Raw genomic sequence first — 19,839 nt, 5'->3', positions numbered from 1 at the left:
TGAAACTAAAACTGAATTTCCGAAAACACCAGGCCAAAATCTAAATATCAAGTACCTTTTTGTGTTTATTTTTGCCTATTTTTGTAGCATTGCATAAGGTCCAAATTAAATCTGTTTCAATTTTTTTTTTTTTTATTGAAATTGAAATTGAATGAAAAATCCTTTTATTACTGAAATCAATGTTTTTAAAGAGGGCATATAAATAAACTGAACTGAAAATATATACATGAATAAATGAATGAAAACAGTGTCAAAATCTAGTTTTGCAAATACCAAAAGTTGATTCAACATTATGTTCAATGAGTCCATTAACCATTGTACATTTTCCCTAGTTTAAACTACCTAGTATAATAATGTAGGTGGCGATCTTGCACTCCGCCAGTAATTAACGGTTTGTGTGTGTCCAATGATTTTTAACTTTTAAACTAGCAATGATATACCGTAGTGCATAATGGCAATATATACATGAATTAAGTTATTCATTACAAGAGTAGTGCAGTTCCTCACTACAACTAGCGTTCGTTGTTATAAGTAAACTAATTCAATCCTCTAAAGATGGCATCCATGCCCCACAATGCACAGTAACATATCACCCATGCACCTGTTTCGCTGCAATATAACCAAGAGAATAACAAAAACAGTGTCACATATAAGATCAAAGAATTCATTTATTTTAGTCATTCAGCCAAATTCCAAATGTGAACTTTTTGCTAGGCAAAAATGTCTTGAACATCTAATTAAATGAAAAAGCTGTATGCATCATGTTTCATAAAATGTACTGGCACATCCCAACATGGAGTTTAATTTCTTCATTAATTCTCTTCAAAGTTTCAGAGAAAATAGAGCAATCTGTCGAACTAAGTAAGGTAACTAAATCTTTACCTTAATTTTTAGTGAATGCTGGCAGCTACACTAGCAATGATTTTACTGTTTACCGATTGCACACTTGCAAAAATTTTGATAGATAAGTCACATTTATTTTTAATTATCAAGATTTCTTGAAGAATTGGAGGCATATACTGTCAACTTTATATAAATGAAATAACACATGTCTAAGTCATTTAGTTATTTAAATAATGAAATCACGTTCATTGTTATTGTTTTTTTCTTTTTATTGAAGTACTGAAAGGATACTGGATGTTATTCTAGTATTTTTAAAATGACACATACTGTATTTGCATGGACATAGAGAGTAACATAAAAATAGTGCAATTAATAATGTGTTTACTTTTTTCAGGAAGTAATTAATAAAGTAATCTCATTACAATTTGTGCCAAGTAATTAATAATTTCTAATTGATTGTTTTCTTTGAGAAACTACCCCAACTCTGTTGTTATACAGTTTAAATAAATAGTGTCATAATCAATACTGGGGTGAAAACTCTAAGACTGCTAATACATTTTTTACATGTTTTGGAGAATATAAGTAATTCAATTCAGTTTTGTAATATATTTCAATGTAACACTCTTTTTTATTTTGCTGGAGTTAAAATTGACACTAGATTATTGAATTGTGCTTTCTTAAGACATTCAAAGGCACATTAAAAGGTAAAATCATAAAATATATAACTAGACAGTAGTAAAACATTACCCACATGCTCTGTGAAAATTTACACCACTGAATGTCATCATCTTCATAAATATTTCATCTATCAAAGTCTTTAAACTAGTAATTTACAATAATCTGGGTAATGGTTTTAATGTGCTTGATATAACATCGTAAAGTTTATATTGTGAACTTAATAAAATGTTACTGTATGTTTTACACTTTTCTAATAAGTACTGTACAGTAGTAAGAACACCACTTGCTGAAAAACTGATTCAATAATTCAATACTTTTTGATAGTAATATTAATATGAAATTTTGTTGCCAAGCAGTTAAAATATATCTCAAGTGATTGTTTTGGAAGCATTTTGACATTCCTAATAGTAGTTATGGGTAATAGACTAATATAACACAATGCATGCAGATGGTTGAAAAACTGATTAAAGTATTATCTTTTTGTTTTCTTTTTGTTTTGCATGGCTGCAAATCAGTTACACTGCAGATATTTTAGAAAATAAAAAGAACAGTGGTTGTCCCTTCTCCAGTTGAATTTCGGTTCTGGTTGTTCTCTGTGTGGTGTTTGCTTGTTCTCTGTGGGTTTTCCTTCCATTGTCACACAGACACCAATATGTACTCCTTTAAATGGACATTGGCTTGCTTATAACTCTCAATGTTGATGTAAATGCTTGCCGAAATATTTAACTTCAGCTCATGACTTACATTGTAGTATCATAGAAGGTTGAGGCATGGGGGTGAATTTAGGGTGATAGGGTATAGGGTTATGTGCACCCAGCAATAGAATGGAGCTTGCTGTGCTGCTTGATGCTGCTGAAGTAAGGTTCTGCTATGTGACACCTTGGATTGGATGAAAATGGTTCCAGAAAATGGATGGGTGGGTAAAAAAAATACTTGTTCAAATATTGCTGGAACTATTTGTAATTGTTACATCATAGTCAATGTAGTACACAAAAACAAAACAGGAGCAGCATTTGACACAAGGTAATATGCATCCATGTCCAAGACACCATTTCTGAAACAGCAGGATCCCCACACAGGATCATGGGGCATGCAGGTTTAAGTGAGGACTATAGCTCATGAAATGAAAATCATTTGTATTAGTTTAAGTTAGTGTGAGTTAGTAAAAATATGCTAGATGTTACCTCATAGGTTTTCTTATTTTGATGATTGACAGAGGCTAGCATTTCTTTGTTGTATACATGCTAATAGTAATTTTTCAGCACTGTTGTGTCAAAAATGAAATTCTAACTCAAAATAAAGAGGTATGCAGGAAGGGTTGTAAATCCCAGTAGAAACAATCAGAACAGTCTGTTAGTTAATTAAGTTTTAACGAAAATAATTTACCTGCATCCTGTGTCAAATACAGGTCCTTTGAAAATAAAATTCACAATATCATGTAACTGTGTGCAAAATCCAGGCAGTGAATGGTCATTTGCAGGCTGCTAGTGTACAAGATGTCACTGATAACATATACCTGTAGTTTTGTCAACTAGCTTGGTTTTGTCAAACAGGTGCACGCGCAGTACAGTGTATTTTTTTAAATTACTACTTTTTATCTTTGTTTTGTATCAATAGAAGCTAAAACATAAGTTATCAAAAGAGATATCATTATTGCTGTACAGCTGATATTTAAAGGTTCTGATCTCTGTATATATAGTATTCTAGTGTTTTTTTAAAGCAAATTTACAGTCAGAAAATAGTAACTTCTAATTTAAAAAGGAAATGTATGCCTTAGCAGTAACACTGTGAAAGAAATGTTAGTTTATATAACATGTAAAAGACCAGAGCACAGCACCATCTTATTTATTTAAAGAAAATCAATATAATTATTGCCTTTTTAATATTTTTAATATGATCCTCAGATGTTTGATCACAAACACTATTAGTTCTTAGCAAAACAAGCAGACTTAACTTTGTGACATACAGTCTTCTAAAATCTAAACAAATTCAATCTGATTAGATCTTTAGCCAACAAAGGAAATACAGGTATTTCAGACAGTTAATTTATTGATTACACCACTACAGCTAACAAAAGTAACTGGAATCTAAAATGCAATCAAAAAGTAAAAGCAAAGTGTAACTTTTTTTCCATGGCAGTAATAATAATGTGTTACTTGACATAAAAGAAATGAGCACACACCTATGCCTCTTTAAGGAAAGCTGTTGATGCAGAGTACATCTTTTTGTGTCACTGGATGAATGCATTCTGTTTTGTTTTTTATTGATACCCTTTTGTTGCTACGAACTCTTAACCTGTAATATTTAGATAGCCAGGCTCAAAGTGATCTTATTTGCTTTTTAATGTCAGTCTAATAGGGTATCTAATAAGGTTGACTATCCTAAAGAACAGTCAGAGTGCCATAGAACATTTAGCAGTGAAAAATGTACGGCAGCATTTCTTCCAGCTGCAATTCTCAGCCACCTTCAATGGTCGCCGTTAAAATGGTTAAAAAGCCTTTGCCACTATATATATATATATATATATATATATATATATATATATATATATATATATATATATATATATATATACTAATAAAAGGCAAAGCCCTCACTCACTCACTGACTGACTCATCACTAATTCTCCAACTTCCCGTGTAGGTAGAAGGCTGAAATTTGGCAGGCTTATTCCTTACAGCTTACTTACAAAAGTTGGGCAGGTTTCATTTCGAAATTCTACGCATAAGGGTCATAACTGGAAGCTATTTTTCTCCATATAATGTAATGGAGTCTTGAGTTGGAGATGGCCTCGGGGGGCGGAGTTTCGTGTGACATCATCACGCCTCCTACGTAAGTGCGTAGATAACAAGGAAGAACTCCAAACAGCGATCAGCACAAAGCGCCATTTCACAATTGAGAAGGCAGAAAAACATTATGAAGCAAATGATGCATACAAGCATATTCATAAGTACAGCTACTGCGGAAACAAAGCACGCGTGAACCGTAAGTTTATATTAAATTAAGTTCATAGACAGGCTGCCACTAGCGTTTGTAATTTAGTGCCTGCCCATATAAGGCCGTCCATCAGCGGCAATCCAATACAAACACTGCCGGTAAATGTTCACGGTGAAGGACTGTGCTTATGCAGAGGAAGATGAGATGGTCAGGGTGGTGTTTGGCACAAACTCATTGAAACTGCGAGAGAAACTTTTAAGTGCGGGTCTTAGCTGACATTACGAGATGGCACCAGTACAGCTGGGAACCTTCGATGCAAGAACACCAAGCGGCTCACGTGAACTGACGCAATGCGCAGACAAAAAGCAACAGTTCCAAAGAGTGCTGAACAAAAACCGAATTACACAATTGAGAAGGCAGCAAAAAATATGAGGCGTCTTATACATACAATCATATTCATAAGTGCAGCTACTGCGGAAACAAAGCACACGGTGGAAAAGTGAATGTCCTGCTAAAGAAAGACAGTGTAAAAAAAACCCGTGCATGCAGTTTGTCACATCACAGATAAAAGGAAGACGAGCTGTTTATTGATGCAGTAAGGAACTAATCGATGAATGAAACCTCTTATCTTTACAACGATTGACAAACAGGGAATGTAACTTGAACACATCCTACAAATACGAGCCTGATTGAAAGAAATAATGATAATCAAATCCTTGATGACAGCAACATTCAATAACACTCACAAAACAATTACTGTATATTGACAATCATGTTACGTTATTTTTAAAATGTTCCCTTTTCTTTTTCATAACTTCTACTTCTCCACTGCGGTACACGGGTATATATATAAATGTATATATATACCCCGATCTACAATACATACTTTAGCATAGACAAGCCACACGCTGTGGCTAATTGTAGAGTCTTTGCCTCTAACGCCGACATTCGAGGTTCGATTCGAGAGGGTGTACTGACTATGTACGCGCTACCGATTCATTTTACCTTCGCATCTCCTTGGTTTGGGATGTATGAAAAATATTAGGTTAACGCAGAATCATGTTACGTTATTTTAAAAAATTTTCCTTTCTTAGCACAAGCACAGCTGAGAAGCTTCGATGCATGTACTCCATAGCGTTAAAAATAACGCATTTAATCACACTTTCAATTCCAAGCAAACGGGAACTTTTGTCAATGCATGATTTCCTGGTACATCCATTATACTGATGCACACATCACAGCTACAAAATGTTAGAGTCGGAATAAAGCGCGTTCCTACGACTGATCATTTCGACTACCCGAGCGAAGCCTTGATAAAAGCATGGTTTTGTGCACACTGAAAAGCAAGCAAAATTACATGCATTACAGAAAGCGGACTTTGTGGCTCTTACTGGGGATCATTGGACTTCCGTGACCGCTAGTAATTCTGATTACATCTAATTACAAAATGTTCAATGATCACACTGTTTTAGCCTAATGTACAAAATAATTTTGGCTAATGTTACTCAGAGTTTAAAGATTAAGTTGGTCAAATTACCTTTTATGTTTCTGACTTATTTTTTTAAGAAGAAAAACTGCACTTTATGTTGAAATTTTGGTTATTATTATTTAAAGACAATACTATTCTGAAAATGTACTTAAAGTACTTAAACTACCACTTTATTTTTAAGTCTGCCCAATTTTAACCAGGGATGATATTTTTGTTTCTGTTTTGAATTCAAATGCAGTTTAAAAGCTTTTTTCAGAAATTAAAACAGCTTCAGTTTACAATATTCATGTCCATGTCTATTATTTGATTCTGTCAGCCTACTAAAACCGTTTTAAATTAAAAAAAAACATTTGCGATTTGGGGCAAATTTACGTGTGCGATTACATACGATTAATCAAGATTAATTCTTACACAGCCTCTAATTAATTGGATTAATTTTTTTAATCGAGTCCCACCCCTAATATATATATATGTAGATATATATATATATGTAGATTTGTATATGTTGTATATACAGTATGTATATATGTGTGTGTGTATATGTATATGTATATATGTATGTGTGTATATGTATATATATAACTGTATATATATATGTGTATAGATGTGTATATATATATATATATATATATATATATAGCAACACTCATGACAATGACAAAACAATTACATTGTCAATCATGTTACGTTATTATTAAAATGTTTTTCTTTTTACTTCTCCGCTGCCAATCGCAGGTATTTTGCTATATATATATATATATATATATATAATATAAATAGATAGATATGACAACAACACTCATATCAATGACAAAACAATTACATTAACAGTCATCTTACGTTATTTTTAAAATGTTTGCTTTTCTTTTTCATAACTTCTTTAACACACTACTTCTCCGCTGCGAAGCGCGGGTATTCTGCTAGTATATATATAATCCAAAGTACATCTGCCTGTCTCTCCGCTTTACATGAGAGAACTACTTAACGGATTTAGTTCGGATTTTTTTCTATAATTTGCTTGAACATTCTGGTTGATTTTGCAACTTCTCTCAGCCCGCTTTTTATCATAGTTCGCTTACAGGAATGATTTATTCTCGCTAATCCGAGATAGAGGCTGCGGGCCGAGGGGACATCATGAGTGGGGAGCTGGGCAGTGCCCTCCTAACTCACGCACCAACCTCCATTCAAATCGCTATACCTCTGGCCATGTTTTGGAGTGGAACTTGCCTCAGCTTAGCTAGCAATACTGTTTGTTTATTGATTTTTAAAGTCTGTCCTGTTTCACTACTACGTGGGCAGAGCCACGGGGATGGCTAATATATATATATGTACATACATACTTCAAATGCTCCAGGGCCCTTGTGCAAAACCTGTTAGAGAGTTCATTTTTATGAACCAGCTAAGTTAACACTTCCAGCTGGTGCATTTACTTCAGTTTACAGCAATGTAGTTATTGTAATGTGTAAAATGGGGGAAAACCAGAGCTGTAGACATAATCTACAGAATTATTATTTTGTGGTCAACATGTACAACATGAACAATAAGTTAGAAGGCTACATGAGACGGTAATGATCTAAAGAAGTCACTTTTTATTTTTATCAGACTGCCTTTAGCTCGGTCTCAATATGATTTTTCTAAGGTTTCTGTTGGTTGAATTGGACTGCTAACACATTTTTTCCTACTTCTCATATTCATCCTAACTGTTGATGTGTTTATATGGTTATGCTTGATAAATTTAAAATGTAGGAAAAGTTGAAGTGACTAAGTACATATGCTGTCAAAGCAAAGTTAAAACAGTATATTTTAACTGAAAATAGGCCTCATAATTGTATCTGTCCCAAACAATTTCTGAATGTGTTTTAAGCAACAGCTGTGAAGTACAACCATTAGAAATATACTTATGTTCCTTAAAATACGTAGACATTTCATGCAGTGTGAAGAAAAAGAATTGCTTCCATTTTGCAGATCCAGTCATAAGACCTAATTCCATTTATTTGTACAAATTAGGTCCTCTCTTTCTTTGAGTGAAAAAGAATAAACATTGTTACCCTGTAAGGATCAGAGTCTAAAACATTTCACAGCTGAATAACTTCAAACTAACCGTGTGAAACATATCATGGTGTCACTGACACAGACTGTGAAAATGAACCTGATTTACTTACAAAGCACATCTGGTATTGTCTTTTTTCCATGTTTTTTTTTTTTCGTGGATTTAGAATGGGTGCTATATATACAGGTTATTGGATATATTAATTTTTCCATGGTTTGAATCAATTAAAATCACATTGTGCTTTTAGCTTTTTTTTTAATCACTGCAAAACCAAACAATTCTATATTCAGACAATGTGTCAAATGTAATTTTACATTTTCTTATATTTTGTTTCTTCCATTTAAATGCTGTTATGCAAGAAGGTCACACAGAGATTGTTTTTACTGTCATATTGTGATTCAGTGGATTTATTTTATGATATTATGTCTTGTACAGCCTGTTATCCATTATGTTTAAAATGTATTTACTTCTTAAATTTTAATGAATATTTTTGTAATGCAGCGTCTATGGCTGTCCTCTGGCAAAAAAGAGAAAAACACAGGACAGGCAATCACAGGAGCCTGCTGCCAAGAGGAAGATGCCGTTGGCAAGAACAGACAACTCGTCGGTGGATGGCTGCTATGAAACTGATGGAACAGAGGATTTAGATGACAAAGAGGAGGATGAAGATGATGATGATGAAGAGGAGGAGGATGAAGAATATTCAGAAGACAATGAGGAGCAGGTTGAGGAGGAAGAAGTAGACAGAGTTGATGAAGAGGAAGAGGATGAAGAAGAGGATGAGGAAGTGGTAGATGAAGAGGAAGATGGTGAGGAATGTGAGGAGGATGAGGAGGAAGATGAGGATGAAGATGATGAGGAAGAGGATGAGGATGAAGATCAGTGTCATGAACAAGGTGATTTAATTATAATTTTCTTAATTTGTAGCGAGACATATTGGAAAGGGTGTTCTATACATGCATTGCAATGTTTTTATGGAATAATTTTCACACATTTAATAGCTAATTAAGAAATATGAAATGACATAAAAATACATTATAATATGTGTCTGTTTTTCTACACTACTTCATTTTATAGTGTGCAGTTTGTAAAAGGAGCTTTTGTAATTGTATACTTCTAATATTTACATTGATTAACAATAAACATTTACATTACATTTCTATGTACAGTATTTCCTCAGCAGATGATTTTGTCCAAAGTGACTTACAACAGAGGTAAACATAATCAAGTAACATTAGGCTAGGGCCTGTTTATTCAGCAAGTATAATAGGATAGGTAACAAAAGTTGATTGCCATAAGTGAACAGATGTAATAACTAATCATTTACAATAATAGATTATAATCGATAAGGAAATTAAAATTAACAAATAACTAACAATAATTGATCACAAGGCATATTTTTTCCTTTAATCAATTAGACAGATATTCGCACAATAGATGGATTGCTTCTTAAATATATTTAGGGAGTCAGCAGTGCAGATGGAGGTGGGAAGCCTGTTCCACGAACTGGGAACCACACAGGGAAAGAGTCTGGACTGAGACTTGATACCACACAGAGGTAGCATCACCACACGCTGTTCACTGGCTGACCTGAGTGGGTGAGAAGGAGCATAGCACCTCACCAGTGTCTCCATATACACAGGTGCTGACCCGCTGACTACTCTGTAGGCAAGCATCAGGGATTTGAATCTGTGCTGCAACAGGGAGCCAATGTAGCAACTGAACAGGGGATTGGCATATGCCTGTCTCCTCTGATTAAATACAAGACAGGCTGCTGCCAAAGTTTTTCCTGATTGAGAGTAGAAAATTAACATTTTAGCAATGCCTTTAATTTTTATGATTTTTGCCATAGTTAAAAGATCTTTCTTTTTTATATATAGATATAATATTATATATTTTATACCCACACACACACACACACATATATATATACATATATATAAATTGATTTCTAACATTAAAAACAAATATACAGCTATTTACTGTTTTATTTGTAAATTTTGTCAAAATCATCCTTTACTCTTTATTTGGTTTTCTAAACCAGTTGATATTACAAATACTTAAAAACTGTCACAAGCATATAATCTAATTTTTGTTTATAATTAGTACACATTATAGAATTACGTAATGCTATTTAATTAAACATATGTGTGTCACTTCTGTTCATAGACATAGTTAAACTGGTGCCTCACTGGGTACCTAGTACCCAATACCAATAGTTCTCATATGATCATATGCTAGATGAAACTGATCGTGGCAATTCAGGAATTGAAGGGAAAACTGTTCAAACTTAAATAATATATATATTATAGTGGCTGTGGTTTACTATTAGTATTTGCCATGAGTTGGACAATTAGTGCAAACATCATATCTACTTATATCTGCAAATGCTAGACAAAAAATCAGAAGCCATTGTATTACAGTAATCAACTTATGGTGTTCTGCAAATAAGTGTTGCTAATATTTGCTGTACTATCATGTAACTTGTATGCTTGCTTATATAACTCAGTTTATGGAGAAATTGACTAAATTTTAATGGAAAAATAATCAAAATAACAAAACATACAAAACGTTATTGCTCCATTGTGGTAAAAATTGGTAAGCGTCAAACATCTCACTGAACTTTTTTTTGTTTTAGATACATTTTTTTCAGTTCATTTGTTGTAAAAAATTTTTAAAGCTTATTTTTTAAAGAACGTGAGCATATGTGTGTTTTTGTTTTAATTCTGTAGTCTAAGAAACATTCATTTTTTATTAAGTGCGTCACTGCCATTTTAGAGCTCAGCAATTTGGTGGTGAATTGCTAGGACACACTGCTCAGTTGTTAAGGAAGGCATCATGTCATGGTATCTGAGAGTGGATACATCTTTGTTGCATTAACATAAATTCGCAAATCATTCTTTTTACTTTAATATACCATATATACTCGCGGATATGTTCTCCCACGGATAAGTTGATTTTAACGTATAATTTCTGGTATTTTATAATGTCGGTCGTATAAGTCGAATGTGGAAAACTCACGCTATTGGTCCAAGAGATTATGATATGCTAACACCCACCTGAAAGAGTATCTACGGAGCACACTGCTTTTTTTCTATGTATTGTACCTACATGACCACACAGTAATACCCAAACTATTCTGAAGCAACGTTTGCACTGATTTGTGTTTTTTGTATCTCACACCCTCATACACCATTATCGTAACATGGAGCGTTCGATCAGAAGAAAATATGAAGCTGGTTTTAAATTAAACGTCATTTAAGTAGTGAAAGAAATTGGTAACTGTGCTGCTGCAACAAACTTTGATGTGCCTGAGAAACTGGGACGAGTTTGGAAGAGGCAGGAAGATATTAAAAAAACAAAAATTAAACGTCGCATTTTTGAACGGGCACATTTACAGGATTTGAACCGGCAACCTTCTGATTACAAGTGCAGATCCCTAGGGTCAAACATTAAATGTTTTGGCTGGGGTTGTTTTATATTAAAATAGTATTAATGTGTATTTGCCAAGAGGCAAGTGCTTGAATGGGAGTCACTATTCCCATTTTATCTTACGTGTTAATTAAAATTAATTGGGGTGTGGTGTGGAGGGTAATTATGGTTGGACTTTGACTTCTGTTTTTTGTATCAGGTATACAATGAGTGGCTAAAGTGAAGAGAAGGAAGACTTCCCTCCTATACAAGTAGTTAAGTGGGACAATCATCACGGAAGCTTGAAAATATCTCCTTTGTTCTAATCGTAACTTCTGCAAGAAGCAAATGAAGTGAACTTGATTCACTGGGTGAATGTCCAATACTAGAAAATTATCCAAAACTAGAAAAGAAATGTTGACTGAACTCTGTTACACACAGTGTGACGTGACCTATAAGCCACAGTTACCTCAAATACTTACTGTAAATGGTAACATAAGGTCTCACCATGCTAATGTTATATAACTACCATATATAATACATTTGGGAAATTTTCATGCCCATATATATAATCTTAATGAGCTTTGTTCAAATACACAAATAAAAAAACTTTAAGATAACTTCTTACTATTATCATTTTTAAAATAAATATAGACATAGGCATGCTCAAATTAACATAGTTAATTTATTTAATTGATTCAAAAATATAATTGAAATTTAGCTTACATTAGTATATTTATTTTTTTAAATACTTTCATTAGTCTTTGAAGTGGTTAGAAAATGTGTAAGATTAACTACATTAATACAAAAAATAGTGTGAACCCAAAGAGTATTTCTTGTGCAGCAGTATCTTCAGTATCACAACAACTGATGTTGAGTTTCGCCAAACAGTGTTAAAAATACACCCAAAGAAGGCATCTCAAAATGCTTTGTACAAGTCTTTGGTAACGAATGCACTAGTCAGGAACTCATCCAATAGAGGCAATACAATTATAAATGAACTTTGAACAAATATTGGAAAAGCAAAAACTACCAGTACCAACTTTCATTTGTGTGAATGATCCAGCCTGTGTTTGGCTTGTTACAGTGCAATCCTGCAGTGTTGGCATTATCCATAATGAAGTTCTGTTTGCTGTATTCTGTTAGGAACTGAAAATAATGTAAGCTTCATTTGTATTGTAATCATGCACCACCCAATGAAAATCCAGTCCCCCAACTTACTGTTAAGATTGAATTATTTACGTATTGTAATTTTTGTAGGCCCATGTAGGTGAAGGCTAGATGTCAAAATCTGGGTTACTAGATATGTGGTTCTTCCAGGAAATTGGGCTAATTTTAAAACCGTTTAGTAGGGATAAAAATATAGATTTGGTAGGGTGAGTTTTTAGGCTATTTTGCAAATGCAACATCAAGGCAGTTGTGGCACCTCCCTCTTTAAACTCAATATTAATGCAATTCAGATTCAGATACTTTTTGCATGGTTTCAAGTAATATAGTTTTCAAACTACTTAGTACTGTATGCATCTTGCTCTATTATACCCATCACCTGCATGTCCTCTGTCACCACATCCATAAACCTTCACTTAGGCCTTCCTGTTTTCCTGCTGCCTGGCAGCTCTGTCCTTAGCATCCTTTTCCCAATATACCTAGGATCTCTCCTCTGCACTTGTCCAAATCAACGCAATCTCGCCTCTCTGACTTTATCTCCCAACAGTCCAACCTGAGTTGATCCTCTAATGTTCTCATTTCTACTCCTGTCCATCCTCGTCACACCCTCACACCCAATGCAAATCTTAGCATCTTTAACTCTGCGACCTCCAGCTCTGTCTCTTGCTTTCTGGTCAGTGTCACCGTCTCCAGCTTATATAACATAGCTTGTCTCACTACCGTCCTGTAGTCCTTGCCTTTAACACTTGCTGTCACAAATTACTCCTGAAACTCTTCTCCACCCATTCCACCCTGCTTGCACTCTCTTTTTCACTTCTCTTCCACAATCCCTGTTGCTCTGTACTGTTGATCCCAAGTATTTAAACTCATCCATCTTTACCAACTCTACTCCCTGCATCCTCACCATTCCACTGACCTCCCTTTCATTCACACACATGTATTCTGTCTTATTCCTACTGACCTTTGATCCTTTCCTCTCTAGAGCATATCTCCACCTCTCCAGTGTTTCCTCGACCTGCCCCCTACTCTCACTACAGATCACAATGTCATCAGTCATCAGGGACTCCTGTCTAATCTTGTCTTTCATCCTGTCCATCAACATTACAAATAAGAAAGGGCTCAGACCCGATCCCTCATGTAATCCCACCTCCACATTGAATGCATCTGTCACTCCTATTGCAGACCTCACCACTGTCACACTTCCCTCATACATATCCTGTACAACTCTTACATACTTCTCTGTCACTCCCGACTTCCTCATACAATACCACAACTCCTCTCGAGGCACCCTGTCATATGCTTTCTCCAGGTCCACAAAGACGCAATGCAACTCCTTCTGACCTTCTCAATACTTCTTCATCAACACCCTCAGAGCAAACATTGCACCTGTAGTGCTCTTTCTTGGCATGAAAACATAGTGCTGCTCACTAATCATCACCTCCCTTCGTAACCTAGCTTCCACTTCTCTTTCCCATACCTTCATGCTGTGGCACATCAATTTTATCCCACTGCAGTTACTACAGCTCTGCACATCCCCCTTATTCTTTTATTCTTCATTTCCAATCCTCAGGCTTAAAAACTGGTTAAAAACTCCACTGTCATCTCTCCTAAACACCTTCCAGCTTCCACAGGTATGTCATCTGGACCAACAGCCTTTCCATTTTTTATCCTCTTCATAGCTGTCCTTACTTCCTCATTGCTAATCAGTTGCACTTCCTGATTTACTATCTCCCCCTCATCATGCGACTGCTATCTACTTCATTCTTCTACAAAAATATCAAGTCTAGTTTTGAAAGTCCCTTAAAGCTTACTGTCTACCACACTACTTGATAGCTTATTCCAAGTGTTTATGGTTCATGCATATTGCTATTACAGCGACGTCGGACATGTTTCTTCAGCCAGGGATGAATCACCAAATGAATGAGCTGAAATTACATCATAGATAACTGGAGAGCCTAAAAAAACGGCAGCTCCGCACAGTCACAGGTGCTTTTTACAACTAATGCGACAAAACGCAAGCTGTCTTTTTAAGGATAGTGAGTCACCTCAAAGTAAAGAGCAGAGAATCGGTCCATTGTGGCATTCGGTGCCATCGCTACGCTATAAAAGTATCATCACAGAATGAATTTGCTTATGTAAATAAAAAGCCCATCATTCTGCAGCACAGAATGTGTGGAAAATTATGAACCAAAAAATACAACAATGACGACCCCCTACTGTTGCACATGTTAAGACATGTTTGCAGGAAGAATGGGTCGAAATAACACCTGTAATGCTTAATTGCTTGGTGTCCTATTGCCAAGACGTGTATGCTTGGATTTAAGAATTGGAGTTATGTGTTCATATTTTCTTGTTCTTGTAATAATTCTTGCAGCAGCATTTTGGATTAAGTGGAGGCTGTATAAAGAACAGTTTGAACATCCACTGAACACCGCATTGCAGTAGTCAGTCCTACTAGAAATAAATGCATGAATTCATTTCTCAGAATCCTGTTTATTTAGAAAGCGCCTTTATTTCCCAACATTTTTAAGATGGAAGAAAAATGATTTGGACAACTTTGTAATATGCGCTTTAAATGACATGCTAGAGTCAAAGATAACTCCTAGATTGCGGGCTGATTCAGTAAAATTAATGGTGATTCCAACTGAGTTAAATGATGACAAAATATTGTTGTGATGAGCGTCATTCCCTCCAACAATTAACATCTCTGTTTTATCTGTATTTAAAGACTAGTAGTTCTCATCCATCCACTCCTTTAATTCACTGACACAACTAATTAAAGACAACATAGGAGAAACTTCATTTGATCTAAATGAAAGGTATAACTGGGTGTCATCTGCATACGAGTGAAAATTAACATTATGTTTCCTAATGATAGATCCCAGTGGAAGCATGTAAAGTGAAAACAATAAAGGTCCCAGTACTGAGGCCTGCGGGACACCATATCTCACTTTTGTGTATAATGAGTACTGTCAGCACATTTCTGTACATATTGGAATCGATTTGATAAATAAGAACTAAACCAAGTGAGCACAGTGCCTGTAAGCCCAACATCATTTTCTAGCCTGTGCAGTAAAATAGAATGGTCAGTGGTGTGAAATGCTGCACTTAAGTCTAACAACATAATTAGAGTGGAGTTTCCTTCATCAGAGGATATCAGAATGTCATTTACAACACGCGTTAGTGCCGTTTCTGTACTATGACCAGTGTGGAAACCAGACTGGAATTTCTCAAATAAATTGTAATGTGTAAGGTGTGACTGAAGCTGATTGGAGACTATTTTTTCTAGTATTTTAGAGAGAAAGGGTAAATTTGAAAAAGGCCTATAATTATTTAGTATGTGTGGGTCTAGGTCTGACTTTTTAAGTAATGGTTTAATGACTGACACTTTTAGTGCATCAGGTACTGTGCCATGCAATAATGAACTATTGATAATGTTTAGAATAGGCGCTGCAAGAACATCCAAATAAGATACACTTTATTAATCCTGAGGGGAAATTAAGATGCATACAGCAGCATACAGACACACAGAACAGATAATACAGGCAATAAATCAATAAGTAAATAAATAAAGAACAAAATTTATATTGTGCAGAAATTTGAAATTTTCAAATGATGCCTACATTATTCTTTGTTCATTGTAATGTTAATTATCAATTGTCTTTACATTTATTTAATAACAATCAGTCCTTAATTTATAGCAAATTATGTAAGGTGCATACAGTATTTTCCCCTGCATGTCTTCTGAAGAGGTAGGTTTTATGTATATTTTATTGAAAAGATGTTTGTCATCATAGACAACTTATTTGTTTTTTTTTAATATAGTTTCTTTTTTTCTCTCGTTTGATAGCCATTTGAGTTAATTTTTTTACCCATCAGCCAATTCCATTTATACTTACCACCCACCCTGTTTTCTATTATTACATGAGTTTAATATGTTTGTATTTTATTGCCCTTATGAAAATGTTTATGAGGAACATAAAGCCACAGATTTGGTATCTGATGTATTTACACTTCATTAATTTATGACAGCTTTAATGATGACTGAATGAAGAAACAGTGCCCTCTGATGTTACTAAAAGAAATATAATGTAAAACCTCAACTACTATGTTCCATGCATGTCCAATGATAAGTATTGTTTACTAATTTTTAATTAAAATTAATTGTTCAAGTTGAGAAACGTTTAGCAGTTTTTAATTTAATTTTGTATTTGATATATTAAACTGCATTATTTCAGCAAGCACACTTTAAGCTGTAAACACCATGAAAACATAGAGCCCAGCAAAATATCATAATTACAGTATTTAGCACATTTATGTGATTGTATTATTTAAATTTAAGGAACTGTGAACATGGATTTATTTTCATTAACTATGAACGGTAATTGGACGTTTCATAAAAAGTATTTTGTTGAACAGCACAGCGCTGCCAGGATCCTGATGAGGGTGCGAAAGCATGACCACATCATCCCATCCTGAAAACTCTTCACTGGCTCCCTCTCCCTCTCAGAATAGAGTACAAGGTCTGTCTCCTCACCCAACAGTGCATTCATGGACATGCCCCCCTTTACTTACAGGAACTCCTCACCACTCATACCTCCTCGCGCTCCCTCCGCTCTGTACACGCTTACACTCTCCAAGTCCCTAGAACCAAGCTCAGCAGCATGGGTGATAGGGTTTTTTCATCTGTGGTGCCGAGGCTGTGGAACGCCCTCCCTTACTACCTGAGAGCCCCACAGTCAACTGATGCTTTTAAACGAAACTTAAAAACTCATCTTTTTACAAAGACATTATGTTAAAGTATTTTATAGATTTGTTTATTACTTTGTTTTTACTCTGTAGCACTTTGAGATTCCTAAAATATGAAATGCAATACAAATAAAATGTATTATTATATTATTATTATTGTATATTCAGCTTTCAGTTGCTAAATTCAAGAGAACTGCATACTGTACTTAAATTAGTGTAGTGGTCCAGCATTTCAGACTCCTCTAAAACATACATAGTCTTATTAATGTCACCTATGAGATTCATGACTATGTCAAAATCGAGTCATACAATATATAGAAAAGCAGATGGTATTTTTGCATTTTCATATCACAAAGTTAATGGAAGTGGGATTCCAATAAATAGAAGGGAAGGATCCTAGCTTAAGTTCAGAAATATAGATCAGGAAAGGAAAAGAAGTAATTGGTAGTTTCTCAAATGGTATTTCCTTGGATAGCAGATCCATATTTTGTTGTTAGGACCTGAAAATATTAAAGAAGACTACATATAGCACACTGTAAAATGATGGCATCATGCTCTAGCTTTTAATCACAACATTATTATATTTTAATTGAGATTTTTTTTATTATGTTTGAGAAACAATCTCCTGTGTAATGAACTGTAGTTACCGGGCAGTTTTCCATTGTTACCATTTCCTTTAAAGTTGAATAATACTTTGTACTTACATACCGTATATTCTTGTATTTAAGTTCCTCCACGGATAAGTCGGGCTAATTTCTCGTATTTTATAATGTCGGTCGTATAAGTCAAATGCGGAAAACTCACACTATTGGTCCGAGAGATTATGATATGCTAACGCCCTCCTGAGAGAGTAACCATGGTGTACACTGCCTTTTTTTTGTATGCATTGTTCCTACTTGACCACACGGCAATACCCGAACTATTCCGAAGCGACGTTTGCACTGTTTAGTGTTTTTTTTTATCTCACTCCCTCATACAGCTTTATTGTAAGAGTATCCCTTATCTATGATGGAGCATTTTTCTCGTTTCAAGACCCGACTTATACGTGAGTATATATGGTAAATGCTATGGGCATCTCATTTTGAGGGATTATGAAGAAAGTTTTTCCCTATTAGTGGAGAATTCAGGTGTCTGTATATGAAGCAATGAATACATAGAACAAATTACTTTATTACTGTTACCAACTGCAAAACATATTCTAGTAAAAATCATTCATGGAAGACAGGCTGTTTGAATAAATATAGCTATGAGTTTCAGGTAAACTGAGGAACCTTTTGTAGTTCACCTTAGTGTCCTGGAATTAATGACCTGTACTGTTTTTTGGACATTTTAAGCACCCCTACTTCCGCATTTCGAAAATGTATTGCTGAAAATTATAGAGATTATCAGATGTTTCAGGTAATCTAAAAAGTCTGTATGGTAGATATGCTTATTTATTTTTAAGGTACTTTTTTAATAAGGAGGTACATATATTGCCTTTTTTTAAATAACCCTGAAATCTTTTAATAACCCAGTATAGGGTTCAGTACTAAAGTTTATGAATTAAAATCATTTTCCATTTAACTTAACAGCCTTTTGAGTCATGATTTGATGTAAAATTAAATATTAGTAATTTAATTTTTGTTCACTTGCAATCAACATTATTATTATTATGAATAATAATCAATAATATTATAGAAATTTGTATCACAGCCTTCCAGACTTTAGATTTTATTTTTAAATGTAAAATTTATGTAACCATAATTTTCTTGGGCTTATACTCTAAAATTGTAACCTAAGTCACCTTTTAGCTTTATGCATATATAAAATATACATGATTCTTTTTTGCTACACTAGTTGTATTAAAGACAAGTTGCTATCACACTAAAACTCATAGATTTAAACAAAAAAAAATATATTAGGAAATCTAATTCCATCAAATTTTTAACTTAGGAGCCTGCCCTAAGCCTGCCCGAAAAAAATAGGTGTAAATGCTGGATATCAGTCCACTATAAGCCACATTCATCTTGTCATTTATACTTGAATATTATTAGGATGTGAAAGGAAATTGACTTTTCTCTTTAAAATTCAAGTGGGCACAAACATAATATGCAGACTCTATAGAGGTAAGGTTGAACTGATGCCAAACCCCTGAATGTCTTAAGAAATTACATAAAATATAATGATAACAACTGATTTTAAAGAAATTATTAAACCAGCTATCATTTCATTTAATAAGTTATGTTATGTTAAAACATAACAGAAGAAGGAAATCTGTATAATACACAACACGGTTATTTGTTACATCATATATGTTAAGAAACAGTTCTGAAATATAGTATAGAAATTGTAAACCATAATGCATATAGCATTATCATACTTTTTAATGGCTATCATAGGTTTAATTGTAAATAAATCATAAGTCATTGACATAGTATAATCCTTTTGCATGTAATGAACACTGGTAAATATTAAACAGTCATGCAAGTCATGTATTGTTAACAATAAAAAGAAAAAGTAAACACAAAGCTTGAAG

The 19,839-nt window shown here is 34.3% G+C and overlaps 1 protein-coding gene across 15 annotated transcripts in view; it reads left to right on the top strand.

The window, feature by feature from the left end:
* The window catches only part of LOC120526013 (myelin transcription factor 1-like protein), a 614,625-nt gene that overhangs the window by 358,322 nt on the left and 236,464 nt on the right, over positions 1–19,839 (top strand). For all 15 annotated transcript variants that reach the window (XM_039748823.1, XM_039748819.1, XM_039748831.1 and 12 more), the window contains one exon: positions 8,499–8,893. In XM_039748823.1, the coding sequence (XP_039604757.1) occupies positions 8,499–8,893 (395 nt within the window). The remainder of the gene's footprint in view (positions 1–8,498; positions 8,894–19,839) is intronic.

This window comes from Polypterus senegalus, chromosome 3 (assembly GCF_016835505.1).
Source record: "Polypterus senegalus isolate Bchr_013 chromosome 3, ASM1683550v1, whole genome shotgun sequence".
In the NCBI taxonomy this organism is placed as follows: domain Eukaryota; kingdom Metazoa; phylum Chordata; class Cladistia; order Polypteriformes; family Polypteridae; genus Polypterus; species Polypterus senegalus.
Note: the sequence above shows the minus strand (reverse complement) of the source record. Positions and strands in the feature narration are given on the sequence as shown.